General features: G+C 40.6%; 1 protein-coding gene across 3 annotated transcripts in view; it reads right to left on the bottom strand.

Annotated features, from left to right (window-relative positions):
- Trmt11 (tRNA methyltransferase 11 homolog (S. cerevisiae)) overlaps positions 1–18,828 on the bottom strand; it is a 43,915-nt gene that overhangs the window by 19,152 nt on the left and 5,935 nt on the right. For 2 of the 3 annotated variants that reach the window (XM_005389162.2, XM_013516690.1), the window contains exons 3-11: positions 18,139–18,212; positions 15,829–15,910; positions 15,649–15,741; positions 15,288–15,422; positions 14,071–14,227; positions 6,987–7,067; positions 5,848–6,012; positions 4,353–4,425; positions 4,097–4,237 (exon numbers count right to left, since the gene is read on the bottom strand). In XM_005389162.2, coding sequence (XP_005389219.1) covers positions 4,097–4,237; positions 4,353–4,425; positions 5,848–6,012; positions 6,987–7,067; positions 14,071–14,227; positions 15,288–15,422; positions 15,649–15,741; positions 15,829–15,910; positions 18,139–18,212 — 1,001 coding nt within the window. The remainder of the gene's footprint in view (positions 1–4,096; positions 4,238–4,352; positions 4,426–5,847; positions 6,013–6,986; positions 7,068–14,070; positions 14,228–15,287; positions 15,423–15,648; positions 15,742–15,828; positions 15,911–18,138; positions 18,213–18,828) is intronic. The other variant, XM_005389163.2, reaches the window with a different exon arrangement.

Raw genomic sequence — 18,828 nt, 5'->3', positions numbered from 1 at the left:
AATTTTTCAAATACAATGAGTTTTTAGGCAGTATTTTCTTTTATGCCTATCTGTAGTTTTCAAAATGCCATGGGTTTAAAAAATAACACCTGCACTTGATTACGTGTACTTCTTATTTTTAAACTCGAACCAAGTACCAGGATTTGGTCGCGTAAATTAATTCAATGGCAGGACTCACGATCGACATTCCCTATGCCAAAACCACAAAAGTCTTAAAATTAAACTGTGATAAGGCACAATTCAAATTAAATTTCTTTTTATTCCTGGTCCAATAAAAAGCTGCATTTCCAAAACAACGTAAGTAAATGAGTCCTAAACTGTTTAATTTGGAAGCAAGAACTTTCGTGAAACTTCTGCAGATGACTTTAGTCTTAAATTCATTTAGAAATTGTGTTATTTTAAAAGGAGGAAGATTTTGGGTATTACACACTGAAAATGAAAATAGTTCATTTTTTGCAGCACAAATTCAAGGTAAACTAAGTTCACTAGTAAGTCACCAATTAATAATGAATGATTCATTTTGATGAGATTATTTATGGTACAAAGAGAGACGAGACAACAGAAGTCTAGGAACGAACATCAGATGATCCGTAACTCTACAGCCCCGCAAGGTCCGGGAAACACACCCGTCATCTTCCGTCTGTGCTAGCCACACACAGTGCCAGGAAGGAAACAATTCCTCCATTCAGTGAAAGACCTATGGCAAAAAAGGAATGAATAAAAACGTATCACCCTCATCTTTTCTTGTTTTTTCTGGTGGTACTGAGGATTGAACAGAGGAGCACTGTAGTATTGGGCTACATCCTAGCCTTCTTGTGGGTTGTTTTGTTCTGTTTTGTTTTGCTTAATTTTGAGACAAGGTCTTGCTAAGTTGCCCAGGCTGGCCTTCATCTTTTGATCCTCCTGCCTCAACCTCCCCAGGAACAAGGGATACAGGCATGTGCCCTTCTTTTGCAGATTTTGAAAACATGCCTTTTGTTATAGGCATCTGGGAATTTCCCCTTGTGCAAAATTACTAAAACATAAAAGTCACTGAAGAAATATCCAGTGGCTGAGTAAATACATGTAATATCCATATATTCTTACTTATCTGATTGTCAGTAGTTTTGTAGTTTATTATTTATTGCAGTTTACTTTGTCATTTATTATTTAATTGTAATTACATGTAGTTAAGCACTTCTTTTATTCTTTTATAAAAAGTAAAATTGGAGGTACTTTAATTGTATTGGTAAAAACCTTAAAAATAAGAAGTACACGTAATCAAGTTCAGGTGTTATTTTTTAAACACATGGCATTTTGAAAACTACAGTTAGGCATAAAAGACAATACTGCCTAAAAACTCATTGTATTTGAAAAATTGTCAAATGGTTAAAAAGGGTTTTCTCACGATTTAAATTGCAGTAATACCCTACGAGAAAGTAAGGGAATATAGAAAATCCAATGAAGAAGCTTCAAAAAAAAGCTTCAAAGTCTCCAGAGAGACTCCCACTGGTCAAATCTGGGACAATTTGAGCAACAAATAATACTAATACATTACGATTCAATGAGAAATATAGGAATCCTTGACCCTATACCACTACAAACTTAGAAATTGATAGGTAAACGAGAAAGACGGGAGAGGAACTGACCAAGGGAGAGGGAGGGTGGGGGACGTGGCTTGGGGCAAAGCATGTGCCTGGCACGCACCAGGCTCTGGGTTCAACCCCAGTACTGCAGGGAAGAGAGGGAAAATGAATGATGGAATAGAAAAATCAACATTTGAAAACCACCGTAGTGGTGACTGTAAAAAATAGCACCCTCATCGATGTGAGTAGTGGTGCAATGGAGACCAAGACAGCAGTGTAGTCTCGGGATAGCACCCACGGAACCCGAATCAAAGGGAAAAATGATGACTCAGAGTGAAGGACCTGAAGGACAGCAGGGGACCGGATGACCAGATTACCACCCTCACGGGGGTGACCCTGCCCATGACGTGCCAGAGTCTTCCTACCAAGAAGGCAGAGCCTGTGTCTGCTCACAGAGGAAACATCAGGTGGATCCCGGCCAAGCTCAGCCCTCGGAGTGTGAGCCATGTACTCGATATGGCCGTGAAGGACACAAAAGATGGAGTGAGGAGGTATTCTAGACTGGAGGAGACTGAAGAGGTGAGAGAGGCCAAGACAACACATTTTCCTAGATGGACCAAAACTGGTAAAACTTGAGTCCACGAGTGGGACAGCAATGGTAATTTCTAGAATTACAAGGCTTGGGGTGGGAAGCAAGAACGCTCTTGTTTCTGAAAAATGCAACAGTGCCTAGAGCACCTCGTACCTGCAGCTTCTCAAAGGGTTTTAAAAGAGGTTCATGATAAGTCACGCACAGTGGTAAGTGTCAGGGGCAGATACAGGTTAATATTTGGAAAACATGGATGGGCGTGCAGACACGAGTTTCTGGATGGTAACTGAAATTTTCCTGTAAGTTTGAAATTATTTCAGAATAAACTTTTAAAAATTATACTTCACTTTGAATTAAAACAAAAAATAAGTGGGCTGCTGCAGTTAGGGGCAGCAGCAGGAATGAGAGAAGAGGGCAAAGGGGCAATTACATACTAGTTTTTCAAGCAGCATTTTGCAAAAGAAAGAGGAAAGCGAATGGCAGCTGGAGGGCCCCTACACGAACGATAGAAAACGTTTGTGTTTTCCAAATAGGAGAAACTGGAGAATATTTCAGGATACAATGTGTCTAAGGTAGCAAACTTTCTGCATAGAGATGAACAAATATATTCTATGAAATAAATTTTTCTTTTATGTTAATAAAAATCACACCCCTCACTTCAAATACCAGATATGAGAGATCTGGCAGGCTGCTGAAATAAAAGAAACATAGCACCGGCACTAAGGAAAACCATTAGCTAGCTTTGGACAGTCATTTTGCTCCTTGGAATGACTTTTCCTCATTTCTCAAATGTAGAGGTTACACGAGATTATCGCTGGCGACAACACAAAGCCAGCGTTAAGCGACGGGTATGAACGTGTCCTTAGAGCTGATAAACAGGCAGGGCTAAAGCCAGACAAAGAAACTCCCAATGCTACATTTATAAAGCGGCAACGAAAAGCAGGGCAGCTTCCAAGTGCTGAAGGACCGCCCACCCCTGTGGGAAGACAGGCAAACCACCACGCTTACAAAGGAATAATGACTTGTAATAAGCATCAGAATTAAAACCATCTTTAAAAAATGATTTCTGTGGCGGACTGAGAAACAATTAAATCTGGAGCTCCACACTACTTTGCAAGTCTAAAGACTCCATCTTTTTTGAATACCTTACCTTTCACTCTTGCTTTATATACTCCGTTTATCACTTAATCCTTACTGAGTAATAAAATCCAAGTCAGTAATGTTGTATATAAACAGGGCCTTAAACATCTGTACAGCTCTCACGTTGGCCTTAGCTTTAAAAGAAATTTACTGCACTGAAAGTGACAGAACAGACCATATATACGGAAGCTGGCATGAGAGACGTAGATACGTGGATCACTCCACTGAGCTGTTGAAAATGACTTTAGACCGGCCACACAGTGACCAGACGCGTACCACTAGGCACACGCAGGCGCAGAGCTAAGAGGGGTCAACAAGTACGGTCCAGCTTTCCCTGTGAAGGGCCAGACAGTAAATATTTTAGACTTTTGTGACCACATGGATTTCTGTCACATACTCTTTTGTGCCTTAATAACAGCGCTTTAAAAAGGTGAAAACCAGCGCCGGGGTTATAGCTCAGCAGCACAAGCGCCTGCCTGGCAAGCGCAAGGTCTTGAGTTTGATTCCCAGTACCAAAAAAAAAACTAAAAACGTAAAAACCAGTCTTAGCTCATAGACTTTCAAAATCTAGCCTGAGAACCTAATCTAGCCCACAGGCTGCGGTCTGCCAACCCCTGCTACAAAATAAAAAGGCTTCACAATACAGTCAGGAGAGAGAGGCCTATTTTTCATATCTATGCAGGCAAACAAAGACAGTCTATACTAACTACACTAACTGCACAGTACCTTGACTGAAACCAGAGACAAGGAAAAAGTCATGTTAGATATGCAAATAATTGAGAAAAATGAAGGTAAAACTAACATTACATACTCGGGTGTATACACGGGTAACCAGTAGACGAGTCTTCCACCTAATACAAGGGTCTCTGCTGCGAAGTTTAACAGGTCGAAGAACATATCGCTCAGGTGGTAACTCAAGGAGACTGGAACGTGGCTTTCTGGGCTACACAAGAAAACAAAATTTCAAAAGCCGTGCCAACCTTAATATTTTTTTAAAATCAACTAGAAAGAAGCACACTTCTCAAAGGAGTAACCCACGCTATGTAAACATCACTTACCATTTCTCTATCCCCTTTGGTATTTCCTTCTGTGAACCTGATCTTCTTGTAGATTCTCTGATACCATATGGAGCTAGACAGAAAGCACAAGGAAGACGGATACGGATAGTGAGAAGTCACCACAGCACTGCGACGGGCTCACAGGCATCACGCGCCTCTAGGAGCGACGCTTCCAGAAGGACTCATCGGCCGCGGGCTACTCCAGCTGAGAACACGGGACGTAAAAAGCTGACAGAGAGGAGACTGCGTTCTTCAAAAAGGTCGATGCCTCAAAAAAGCAACGTAAGGCTGTGGAACTATTCCAAATTAAGGAAGGCTCAAAACAATATTATTACTGAACATAATACCTAACTCTGGAGTAGATCCTGAGGGGAAAAAAATACACTATAGAGGATATTAATGTGTCAGCCACAAAAACTGGATGACAAACTGCAGAATAAAGTATTGTGTCAATTTACTGAAACTGAAAACCACACCCTAGGAAATGCACACTAAAGTATAGAACTACCATGCATCCAGCTTACTCTCAAGAAAAAGTAAAATTACACGTTTTATACAAACATGCATACATAGTGGGAGAGCAAATAAACTGTTAATCAAAACTCACCCAATTTTTATCAAGTCACTCAGACTGCCAGTAAAACACCTGGATAATTCTCTTTTGTAGATCTGAAAACATCTGACATACCAAAGAACGAGAGACGGCTGAGAAAGAAGGTCAAAAGTGGGCCAATATTTACAGCTACTGCCAAGTAGATGGCTGACCTCCTCTTACACCACTGCCCAGAAAGCCCAAGACCTCGGGAGGCGTGGAAAATAAGTCCTCGTGTAAACTTCTGAAGTCGGGTGGGTTCACAAGGCCCACGGTTCACAGAACCCCAAGTTTCCTACTTGAAAAGACACCGGTGAAAATCTGTGAAAAGACACGAGTGAAAGCTGGTGCTACAGCACCACAAAGGCTCACACGTGGAGAAATGTGTGACATCCGACACTCTTTTCTGTGAGACGGGATACCTTGATTGCAAAGGACATTTTAGCTCCGGCTGGTATACTAATAACCAGCTGCAGTCAACATAAACACAAGTACATGCCTCGAAAAAATAAGCTGAAGGGAAGAACGGGTGGCAAGTTAGTAATATAAAAGGAGGTAAGTAGATGACATGTTAATATTTGTGTAGAAACAAAATGTTTGACTCTTAATTTTTTTTTTTTTGGTTTTTCTCCGGTACCGGGAACCGAACTCGTGACCTTCCGCTTGCCAGGCAGGCGCTTTTGCCGCTGAGCTAAATCCCCAGCCCCAACTCTTAATTATTTAAGTTGGTAAACTGTCTTAAATTCATCACCTCCTCCTTACTGTGTGAAGGAGTAGAGTGGGAGGAATGCTAGTACAGGCTGGCATGCTGTGTACACAGGTCGGTACATTTTTATACTTTAAAAGGCTTTAGGAAAACTAATCCCACCCAAATGTTTATAAAAAATGAATAAATAAACTCACGATCCGTGATGATTGCATCAAAATACATGCCCTTCCTCCAGGAAGGTTTGGATGCATCTGAAACCAGGACATCAAGGTAATACTTTTCTAAGCCATACTGCCGAAGGTTTGCCCTGATATTTTCATCTGGTCCTCTCCATTTCTGGTTTTTCCTAGTAGCCTTTCCTGAAGGAAAACAAAAAGGAAGGAAGGGAGCATTAGATCAAGTGGAGCTTTCTTTTCTATTCTTTAACTAACAGTACTGTTTTTGTACATCTGAACCCTGTAAAATTTTTCATTTAAAATCTTAATGTAAAAAAAATCTTAACCTATATAATGAAACCGTTATTTTATTTCAACTCAGATAAGCAATTATTTTATTTCAAAATATAAAATATGTTTTGAACAGTAACATAGACTGATACTTACCTGATTTCATCCTGTCCTCTCTCAAGTTTTAAACTGCCTTAAAACATTCATCCAACACCTTCTCAGCAGAAGCATTTACTAATGGGACTCAGAGTTGCACAGAACATGGCCACCTCCCCCGGCAGCCCAGCGTGCTGTGTAGACCCAGCGTCAGATCAAAGGCGCAGAAATGAGGAAAGCTAAGCACAGTGGGGCCTTCAAACACAAAGCCCAAGAGCCATGAGGGGGCAGAAAAGCTCACAGAATTCTAGCTCAGAAGACATAAGTGGATGATAATGCCTGTGATTAAGATCAGAGAAACCAGAAGAAAAAACAAGCCAGGAGATTGTCTCAGCTATGCCGTCACCAAGTGCCTTGAGGTACGTGCAAAACATCGGGAAAGAGATTCTGCGCTGAGTGACAGTCGGCAGGGGGTTCAGGGCCGGAACTTAACACACTTGTGCGAGAGCAGTAGATCAAGTTGAGTCCATAAGAATGATTGACCTTTTTATTAACTTAGGTGCTAGCTACTTAGAAGTTTGCTCTCTAGTAATTACTGATAGATTTATACTCTTTTGTATTCGGACCACTTTACAATAAAAACAAACACAGAAGTCAAAAGAAGGCCATGATTGAAAACAACATGCACAAGGGTAAGAGCAGTTGGTCAAACAGAAATAACACCTGAAAAAAGGTGGTGTTTGGCATATCTGGTTCAACAGCAAAGACTCCACCACAGCCCCTCTACTCACCCAAGCCGTGAACTGTGTTGTAGTCGATGTCTGTCCCACACACATATGCGCCAAAGTGAGCCGACGCTATCAGCAGGCCACCTAAAAAATTATACAACTGTGATGGCTCCACCAGGAAGTCCACACCACTGTCTCTTCCCCTGTTTAATGTGATCTGGAGTTTCACTAACCAGCTATAGGCAGAACACCCTAGAATGTCACCAGTCCTGGCCATATTTAAAGCCTCAGAGCAGAAATGATGCACCCTAGGCGGAGCTCACCGAACTGGCCGTAAAGCAGAGAATCAAGATATGTCTGCATCATTATTTCCCACAGGATTACTCAGAGTACACTTTTTCTAAATCAAAATAATGTATATTCAGACATTTTTATCTTGAGAATTTATACAAAGTACCTTGTCCCTTTCTTAAAAGTAAAAATGAGCACATAAAGCTGCTTACACAATTAAAAATACATAAATTCTAATAATTGGGTTTTATTCCCTCTAAAGTCAAAGTTTCAAACACCTAAAGAGCACATAATTCATACAGGGGACGTTAATTCTTACAAAAGTTAAAACATGACCATCATCAAGACATCAAAGAATGACAAATGCTGGTGAGTCAGCATGGGAAAAGGAACCCTCTACGCTGTTGGTGGGAATGTAAACTAGTACAACCACTATGGAAATCAGTATGGAGAGTCCTCCGAAAGCTAAAAGTAGGTCAGGGATACAACTCAGCGGCGCAGCGTCTGCCTGGCAAACACAAGGTCCTGAGTTCAATTTCCAGTACCAAAAAGAAAAAACCTAAAAGGAGAAATCGCATTTGACCCAGCTATTCCTCTCCTAGACATCCAGAATTAAAGACATCACAGTGATACATGCGTATCTATGTTTATAGCAGCACAGCTCCTAATAACTAACTCTTGGAAGAGGTCCATCAGCAGACGAATGGATAAAGAAAATGTGGTGTTTATGCACAGTGGAATACTACTCTGCCATGAAGGTAAACTCCAGTCATTTGTAGGAAAATGGATGCACTTTGAAATCATTGTTAAGTGAAATAAATCAGACACACAAGCTTAAAATATCACATGGTTTCTCTTATATTAGAAGCCAAAATTAAAAATAAAGACTAGGGGGCTGGGGATTTATCTCAGCGGCAAAGCGCCTGCCTGGCAAGCGCAAGGTCGTGAGCTCGGTTCCCGGTACCGGAGAAAAACCAAAAAAAAAAAAAAAGACTAAATAACAGATAGATCCTAGGAAGTAGGGAGACAGATCCTTCTCAAATGGGAAGGGGATGAACAGGTGGATGGAGGGGAGAGAGGGAAGTAAGATGCCACGTACCAACACTGTACATGGCAAAGATGTACTAACAAAAAGACATGGAAAATATTTTCATTCTGGTGATCAATCACATAATTACCTTAGTTTAAACTATATATATATATATATATATATATATATATGATTTCCTTAATTATTAATAGTGAACAAAGTACAAAAGAATACAATTACCTTTCTGTTTAATTACTGCTATGACCAAAGAACCAATGTCCCAACACAACTTATCCAAACTAATTTGAAGCTGTAACTACCACACACAAAGTAAAAGCCTAGTAATTACTATAAAATAACAAAACTCTTTTAAAATAAAAAATCATATAAATTTTCAAGGTTACGGAAATTTTTAGTAATTGTAGTCTTCATTACACTTCTCCTTTTTATCCATTCACATTAAACTGCTTTAGTGCATGAGCAAGTCCTACCTAACTATAACACGGAAATCTCTGTTAGTAAAGCTGAACTCGGAACTAGGCTTAGCCTACCAAATATGCAAAGAGGGGCAAGGGGAAACACCAGGGCTCTTTCCCCGTCTCCTTAAACGTAACGTCTGAAATTGAGACGGGTAGTACGGAGGCTCGAGGTCCACAACTCGATGTGCTGCTCTCATAGCCCCTGGTTCTCCATGGGAGTCCACGTTCGCAGCACAGAACGATCACACTCCTCATGGGGGGTGGCGTGCGTGCGTCACATCTCCACCCCTCACTTCCCCTCCGTCCCCCGCCGCGCCACACCCGCCACTTCTTGGTCCCTTCTCATTTGTAAAAGGTCTATCTCCTTGTTTCCTGTTACCAATCTTTTATTTGGCTCTTTAATTTATTTGTACTTTGGGTACCTCATTTAAGGCCAACCATGCAATATTTAAGCTTGTGCATCTGATGTATTTTGTTTAACATTATGGATTCACGGTGCATCCATTTTCCCATAAATGACTCAAGTTTATCCCTCTTTATGGCAGAGTAGTACTCCACTGTGTATAAATACATTTTCTTTATCCATTCATCTGTTGATGGACATGTAGGTTTCTTCCAAGACTTAGCTGTCATAAATTCTCAAATGGGAAGGGGATGAAGAGGTGGAGGGAGGGGAGAGAGGGAAGTAAGATGCCATGTACCAACACCGTATGTGTTGCTGCTACATACATGGGTATACATGTATCACTATAACACGATGCCTTTATTAACTGTTTTGGGAAGATACCGAGTTGGGGACTAGCTCTACCAGAGCTATTTAAAACACAGTCTGGTACCAATTGGTTTCCATAGTGTAGTGGTTATCACGTTTGCCTCACAATCTGGTACCATTCCTTAAAAATACCTTGCTCATGAAAATACTGTAACTGACTCATTCCTACCAGAGCCCCTGAGGAAGAGAAATGGATGAGTAAAAGAACTGCAGAAAACAAAACCTCCTACCCAAGTCCTGAAAGCGCTGATGTGGGAGGTAAGAGAACAGACCTCGCACATCTCAGTCCAGACCTGGAACAGTGCGTGCTCAGGAAAGGTGCTGCCCGAGACAAGCAGGGTCCTCCCGGCCCCTCCCCTGGGTCGCGGGCATCCCTGCAGTGCTGCCGAGGAGACAGATACTCCTGGCAAGGGAACAGAAATGCTTCCCGAGATCCCACACCAGCACCTGACCCATGTGGTTAGAGAAAATTGTGAGAAGACCCAATGTACAGTCCACTGCTGAAGGATGGATCATCTGTTAGACTGTACCTGCTACTTAACTTGGTGCCTCTTACCCTTTTAAACCGGTTTCTTGGACTGGTCACGTGTAATCGTGATTATTTAGTTGTTCTTTGGATTACACTGACGTATTTTGGGCCTGCAGTTACACTTTTTCTGGACTTTGCTTGGGAGCTTTTTGGTGGAAAAGGGGCCGCCAGGAAATGAGCGTGGCACAGCGAGGAGGAGGCGCCCCGACTCGCCCACTGTTTGTGTGCCATCGAAGTGAAAATTCCACACACGGGATCTACACTCACAGTCAGGGTTCCAACTTCTCATCACTTAAGTAGTACCCACTTTAAGGCCAGGGCAATACGGTCAGGAAACAGGTACGGAATCTTCCCGAAAGTGGAATCTAGTCCATGACATAAAAATGATTTCTTTTTTTTTTTTAATCTGTAGAAAAAGAAGTAGAAAGCAAAGCAAATGTGAAAAACTGCAAGACAAGGGTTGCTTCTTGCTGACACAAAGGGAAAAAAGGAAGTTGTTAAGAATACTTCACCTAAATAAAGGCTCTACTTAAATAAATACTAGCAGCCTGAGCAAAAAGATACAGTTAAAGACAGAACTCCTACTAAATTATTAGATTCAGCAAAAGGGGACTACAGAGTCCTAGGATGAAAGTGGGAAGCAGAGAATATTCCAAAGACCTCCACATCTCTGAATAGTGTCCTCCCAGGGCTAGGAGAACCTAAGGTCTGGATCCTCCACCTATTGTTCTGCAGGGACGTTTCAAAAAGAGCTCCGCCCCTTCCCCTATGCCTGTGAATCGCCCCGGGACAGTAAGGCTAAGCAGGACACACGTAGCAGTCTCCTGGCTACACTCTCATTCCTAGAGACACTGACTCACTTGAAAGAGGGGCGGAGAAAAACCAGAGCACTGTGCTCCCTACAGCAATCTGCATACATGTGTGCCAAAAGAATCACAGATCTAAATATTAAAACTGAAACACTAAATCTGCTGGAAGAGAAAGTAGGTAGAACTCTTAAGCACACATCTGGGCAAAGACTTTATTAACAAAGCCCAAATCACACAGGAAATATTACAAAGAACCAACCAGGATCTCATCATACTAAAAAGCTTTTGCATGGCAAAAGAAACCACCAACAGAGTGAAGACATAGTCCACAGAAAGGAAAAAGCTTTTTTACCAACTACTCCTCAGATGAAGGACTAACACTTAGAATGTACTTAGAATTCAAAAACAAAATCAAACTCCTAAATAAAAACCCAATCCAAAAATGGGCATCTGAAATGAATAGATGCTTCTCAGATGAACAAATACAAACAGCAAATAAGTATATAAAAAAAAAATGTTCCCCTTCTCCACCATTGGTGGAATATAAACTGGTACCATTAATATGGAAATTCCTTAAAAAGCTAAAATCCCTCTCTTGGTTTCTTCCCGAAAGAGTAAACAGCACCATACCACAGCAATATACGCACACCCATGTCCACTGCAGCACAATTTGTAATTGCTAAATCTTAGAAACAGCCCAAATGCCTATCAATAGATGAGTGGATAACAAAGACGTGGTTTTTATAGACAATAGAGTACTACTCTGCTGTAAAGAAGGATAAACTTGAGACATTTCTAGGTAAACGGATGCACTTTGAGACCATACTTTTAAGTGAAATAAATTAGATATACATTTTAAATATCGCACTGTTTCTCTGGTGTGAGAAACCAAAAGGATAAATAAGGACCAAAATGGACGACATATTGGGAAGTAGAAAGAAAATGTTCAAATGGGAAGGGGAGCAAGGGAGGAGGGAGAAGGAAGTTAAGTAAGAGAAAAGAATAGAAGGAAAAAAACAAAACTAAAGCTTTTGTAAATCAGGGGGGAAGGCTGAAGGGAAGAGAAAGGAAAGGGAAAAAAGAAGAATAAAGATATATTATATACAGGTGCAGAATTTCTATGAAGAATGTGATCATTATGTGTATCAAAAATGTACCAACAAAATTAATTTAAAAGCCAGGTGTGGTGGCACACACCTGTAATCCCAGCACTCGGGAAGCTGAGGCAGAAGGATCACAAGTTCGAGGCCAGCCTGGGCTAAATAGTAAGTTCAAAGCCAGCCTGGACTACATAGTGAGACCCTGTCTCAAAAAATCATCACCATCATCATCATCATCATCATCATCATAAAGCAAATCAGACCAGATGTCAACAACAGCTGACGCTAGCTTAGAATACATGGGTGTCCTGTGTTCTATATTTCTACTTGTAACTTTTGTATAAAGTTGATGTTATTTCTAATAAAATTTCAAAATGTGGAAGTGCTTAAGACAATGAGGATAGGAAATAAAATAAAAATAGGCATATGTTGAAGGTGGAATATATGTAGATTCTGGTAAAGTAGTGAGTTAATTCAACACCATCAAACACCAAAAGCTTTCCGTCAGCTTGAAATCTCTTAACAGGACACTATTCCTTCCTAGTCATGTGTGGTCACATTACTCCTTAGTTTATGGTGCCTTACCTGGCTGGCAGAAAAATTCTACGACACTGGGTGAGAGCGTGAGCCCTCGAGTTGATCTGTGTGAGATTGAACCCCATGAGCTTTCATGACATATAACATTGGCCAAGTCACTTAACCTACCTCTATGCCATAATTTCCTCAAGATTTTCAAACGTATCCCCATGTTAGCTGCTCCAAGAAGTAAGCTGGGGTGCGCAGCATAGTACCTATCAGTTAGCACTCTTGTCGCCAATACCTAGCACCCACAGCTTAATGGAGGAGGGGTCTAGTTTGCTTGCAGGTTCGGTCCAGGCTCAGCTGGCTCCAAGGCGAAGGCATCATGGCACCCAATCAAGACGAAGCTCCGCCCAAACTACCAGGCACTTCACCACTGATCACAGAGAAGGCGGCCATGGAGAGACTCCTACCACAGCTGAACCGCACAAAACTAAGCTTGACTACTCCCCAACTATGGGCAACAGCAAGCAAAATCAGTGTGAAGCCTACGGTAGGAGAACCCCAAGGTTAGGCCCAGCCTGGGTAACACAGCAAGACCTTGTCTCAAAAAAAAAAAAAAAAAAATAGGCTAAGTGTGGTGGTGCACGCCTATAATCCCAGTACTGGGGAGGCTGAGGCAGAAGGATCACTGTGAGTTCAAGGCTAGCCTGAACTAGTAAGACCATGTTTCAAAAATCCAAAAGAATAAAATAGTAATTAAAGAATGCTTAAAATGTAGCTCAGTGCAAAGGTCCTGGGTTCAATCCCTGATGCAAAAAAAAGAAAAAAAAAAAACAAGGCAATAAAGTCTCTTTACAGAGTCAGCACTACATTTAAAGTATTAAGAATTTCACACTAAATTCATTAGGGGAACACCCCAACCAAGTACAGACAACCAGTTCACAAGGACAGCACCCTCAAAGACACTGGTATTTACTTATCTAATATATTCATACTTACAATTCCCACAAACCAAATCGAAGATCAGATGACACAATAACTACTTTTCTCCATCCAAATATAAAATTATCTATTCAAAAACATTAAGACTTTCTTTTTAAGTGGGGTGTGGTGGCACACACCTGTAATCCCAGCACTTGAGAGGTTAAGGCAGGAGAATCACTGTGAGTTTGAGACCAGCCTGGGCTACAGAGTGAGATCCTGCCTCAAAGAAAAGAGACTTGCTTTTTAATTTCCATCAGCAGCACACACACTACAATTCTGTCATTCAAGTCCTTCCATCAAGAGCTTTCAGATTTAAATAAACCATAGAGCTTTTACACTATTTCTGTAACAAGGTTTTCAGCTATTAAAAATATGTATAGATAGACAGACACTCCCCAGTAATGGCTTATTTGGAATAAAACCCACAAAATTCTATCAGAATCACCTATAAAATGTACTCAATACTGTAAGCACTCAATACTGTAACACAAGTATGAGTCTGTCTCTTAGGTACTAATAAAAATTAAAAGATCATTTGTCCACTTAATCTCTCACCACAAATATTGCTCTGACCTTCGCTAACACATCCAAGGAACATCTCTACACCAGCATAACAGTTCAGTAAAGATACCTGTTCCCACGAATGGATCAAAGACAACATCATTCTCCTTCACCTGCCCATGGTTGGCCATTATGAAGGACAGGCCAGCATCCATGCTTGTATTCCCAATGAAGTGTCTCTTCTTGACACTGTACGACTGAATCAGCTCTCTCTGTCCATCAGCGATCTGGAGCAGAGACAGTTTTCAAATGCATGCGAACACGCACAACGGATCTGAGATAATAATGCACAGTAAAACACAGCATCAGGCTGGTGGAGATTCTTCCTACTTACTACTACACCAAGCTCACTCCTTTAAAATAATGAGACTGCGGCACTTACTGCCTTTTCATCTAATTTTTTTCCTTTTTAAACCAAATATTAATTAAACTGAAATACCAGTTATCCCAGGGACAGTGGTAAGCCTTCCTCATCTCTTTTTTTCTAAATAACAACAATCTAAATAGGAATAATCCCGATTTTCAGCATCCACTCCCCCTCCAACAGCCTCAGGAGGGGACAGGACAGTTGGACAGCAATTCCAGTCCTTCACACAGCAGAGGATTGAGATGTGACTCCTCACAAATGAGCTCTCACCACACAGCAGGCTGCCCTTCCCTCCTCCGTCCACAGCCAGGCAGGGTGGTGCACCCCTATAAGGCTGAGGCAGGAGGATCCAAAGTTCAAGACCAGCCTGGGCAACTTAGTAAGACACTGTCTCAAAATCTTAAAAAGGCTAGGGATGTAGCTCAGTCAAATCTGGTAAGTCTTGTTTTTAATTTCAACAAAGACACTTCTTTCTCCATAAAAATATGAAACAAACCACAATTACATACACTTCACCAATTTTAACCCAAACACCAGCACTGATTCTTTACTTGCTTTACAGTTCTACATATAAAGTTAAACACAAAGAAAAGCATTCAGCTCTAAACCAAAACCCAGATCAAACCCCTCCCACATGGCAGGCAAGCGTTGTAACACTGAGCTACACCCCCAACCTGCACTTAGTGGTTTTTTGTTTGTTTTTTTGGTTAGATTTTCAGGTTTTTTTGTTTGGTTTGGTTTGGTTTTTGAGATAGGGTCTTGCTATGAGGTGCAGGCTGGTCTTGAACTCACTAAGTAGCCCATGATGGCCTCAAACTTGTAGCAACCTTCCTGCCTCAGCCTCCCAAGTAGTGGGATTACAGGTATGCCCAATGATATGCACTCAGTTTAAAAACAAATGAAGCAGAACACTTCCTCACCCATCTACCAAAATAAATATTGTGTGGCTTCTCAGGGATGCAGTTTGGGTTCAAACCATAGTCCTCCAAAATAGAGAATATATGCTGTGGCTGCTTTAGGTTCACTTTTCCTTCAAATGGTAGAAATTCAAGCGCCTAGAAAATAAAAGCAATTCTAATGTCCTCTAAAATTTTACAAAGACAAGTACAGTAGTTCTTGTGTAATCACAATACCTACCATGCAAATCTGAAGTCAGCACTAAGTAAGATAAACCACAAAAGGGCATCGCGCAAGCGCTCAATGGCCCGAGGGGCTGGGCTCACACACCGCCCCGGGAGCCCACAGCAGTCCTGAGGCGCTCGGGTGCCTATGTTCACTTACATCTATGCGTTTGACTTTTTCTTCCTGTGTCAGTGTTTTATTAAAGGTGTGGATTTTTATTTTATATGTAGAGTCTGGATGCAGAAATGGAACCTAAAATAAAAGGAGGAAGTTTTTGAAGCTTAGGAATCCCAGAGAATTTGCACATACGCTTAGAGGAAACTGCAGTTCACTACGCACCATCTTCTCCACGGGGTAACTTTTAAGAGAACTGTGCAGCTCCTCAGTCGATTTTCCGTGACCCCATAGCTCAAACACAGACCTAGGAAACAAACGAGCGGAACGACCCTCAGTAGAGAACTTGGCTCACACGAGGACACACGCCAGTTACCTTACTAACATTTCGCGCTTGCTCCACCGGAACAATCACTGCTTATTTTATTCTAAGCTACAAATGAGAAGCTGTATCCTGGAAACATGTAAAACTCAAGTCCCAACACACAAAGAGGGTAAAACTTACACAGCACAAGAGGATTGAGCCCCGGGCCGTGAGCACACTAAGCACATGCTCCACCACGGAGCCACACTCCCTTGTCCCGACACTGTGCTTCTACACTAGATCAACTGATACAGCAAAGCCACAGAAGGTTTTAGTTAAATGGGAGAAAGGTTACAGAAAATCCAACTATTCCCAATGTCTTCTCCATAAAACAAATAGACCAGATTAAAATGTGATTGTAGATACCTAGGGATTTGCTATATTTTTCACTCCTGTGTGGCTTGCTCAAAATATTCCATGCTAAAAATAAACTAAATTTCAATCCTTATTCCACCACAAAGACTCTGAATTTTAATTTGTTTTCAGTCTGCGCCAGTGATGGCAAAGTTTTCAGATCTTTCAATGATACAAACAGCTTACCTACTGTAGGCTACGGGTTTATTTTTTTCTGTTACAATAAGATTATAAATGCTATCCTTTAAAAAGTGAATTCTTTTATTTCTTTCTATTGATTTATACAGCAAAGACCTCTACAGTAATATTACTCTTACTGAGCATACAGTATACCCTTAGGGTATACCTCAGCAAAGCAAATTATACAAAGACTAAAAAGCAACTAAAATTTATTATGTAATATTATTATAATATACATTATTGATTTTACCATTCATTAAATATATGCATCAGAAGGTATGAGCTTTAAAATACATATATAAGCCAGGCATGATGGTGCACACCTGTAATCCCAGCACTCGGGAGGCTGACGCAACAGGATTGTTGCAAGTTCAAGACCAGCCTGGGCTACAAAGTGAGCTCAAGGCCAGCCTGAACTGCATGGTGAGACCCTGTCTCAAAAAGACAAAAATAAATTATTTAATTAATTAATTTAAAATATATATATACACATATAGATGTATATATATACACACACACAGTACTCCAGTAACTGTTTTAAACCTAACAAACTTTGTCTTTCAAAACCAAACACCTCAGAGAGTCAAAAGTTTTAATATAAGCTACAATAGTAATTATTCAAAGGATGTTTTTTAGTTATATCCTGATTTTCTACTCATTTTTATTCAATAAACAATACTCATTAACAAGTTTCAGCTCGAAAGATTAGATTGACGGCTGCAGGGAAATTTAGGCTACATCTCAACAGCCCTAAATAGGAGGGTGTAGCCAGTTCAAAAATATAGCAATCCCCTATCACACCATAAAGCACTGCTATGTTAATAAACCTAGATATATTCTTATTTACCTCCTTACAAAACTATGTATATAAATTCTCATTTGCACTGCAAACAAAAATATACATAGTTCTAAGGAGAATGTAATTCCAAGGAAAAGAGTTTTCAATAATCTGGGGGCTGGGGATTTAGCTCAGTGGCAAAGCGCCTGCCTGGCAAGTGCAAGGTCGTGAGTTCGGTTCCCGGTACCAGAGAAAAAAACCAAAAAAACCAAAAAACCAAAAAAAATCAATAATCTACTAAAATGTTCAGGGGGAAAAAAAACAACTGAGATAAAGAAAAGCCCATGTATCAAAAAAAAAAAAAAAAAAAGCAAAGAGGTCAATGATTAAATCTAAGAATACTCAGGATAAACAATGAACAACTTCAATAATTTATATCAGATGGATTATTACAGCTCCTTTCTCTAAGTAGAACAGCAAAACACATGTCATAGCAATCCCCACATTTTGACATCCTATACTCTACCACACTACCCATCCAACTAAAGACCATGTGTAAGAAAAACATTTGGGGGGTTTTCAGTTATTAAATGTGAGCTCTTTGCTATATACACATACAACATTTACATCCCATGCTATCCTCCTGCTTAATATGAAACTGTTCTGAACAGGAATTTCTCTACATTTCCACACTGTCTCACCCTCTGTTTTCAGCAAGTGAGCTCTTCCCTGGGGCCCACCACCATCCAGTGGTAAACGCTTGCAACTGCGAGCTAACTCTCCTCTCTCCCTCTCTCCGCATCCCTCTACCTTTTACCAATACGTACTGGAAAAGAGAGAAAGACAGAGTTTCTCTTACTTGGCACACACTGTCCGCTTCATTAAGTTTCTTGCAATATCTTCAGAGGGAAGGCTAAGAATCCAAAATGGAGACTGAAAGAAATAGCAAAACTCATTTACCTCCAAGTGTGCAATACGCCAGGTGTGCTCTCACTCAAAGACCAGCAGGGCAAGTTCCTCACTGCTCCCTCCATAGAATACCTGACCTAATCGTAACCAAAATAAAAACCACTCTCATAGGAAAAATTAAATTCTTCTCATAGGTTACTTTTTAACATAACAGTGAAATGTAAGAACACTTCCATATAGGACCTCATAAATGAAAGTATCAGTAAATTAAATTTAAGTCTATGTAAGGTTAATTTGCTATATGCCTTTATGTAGCTTGTCTGAGAGAATTAATGTATATTACACCACAGAATATGATCTTGAAATTTTTACCCCAGCCAAGCATGTCTTATAATACAGCTGTTTTATGTTTAACTTCTAAGTAATGCATTTCTTAAGTTACCAAATGGTCTTTCACCTTCTAGGTAGCTGTGGCCACCCAAGGGGTGGGTGAGGGGCACTATGGAATAACAGTGATGGAAGTCATGAAGTACTTTCCCAACAGAAGCCTGAAATTCTGCCAAGTTCCAATTCAAAATACACCTCACCAAAGGAAGACAGCTCTTTTTGCAAGGAAAGAACAGATACAAATTATGGTATG

This window comes from Chinchilla lanigera, unplaced genomic scaffold (genome assembly GCF_000276665.1).
Source record: "Chinchilla lanigera isolate Chin_1 unplaced genomic scaffold, ChiLan1.0 scaffold00035, whole genome shotgun sequence".
Taxonomy (NCBI): Eukaryota; Metazoa; Chordata; class Mammalia; order Rodentia; family Chinchillidae; genus Chinchilla; species Chinchilla lanigera.
Note: the sequence above shows the minus strand (reverse complement) of the source record. Positions and strands in the feature narration are given on the sequence as shown.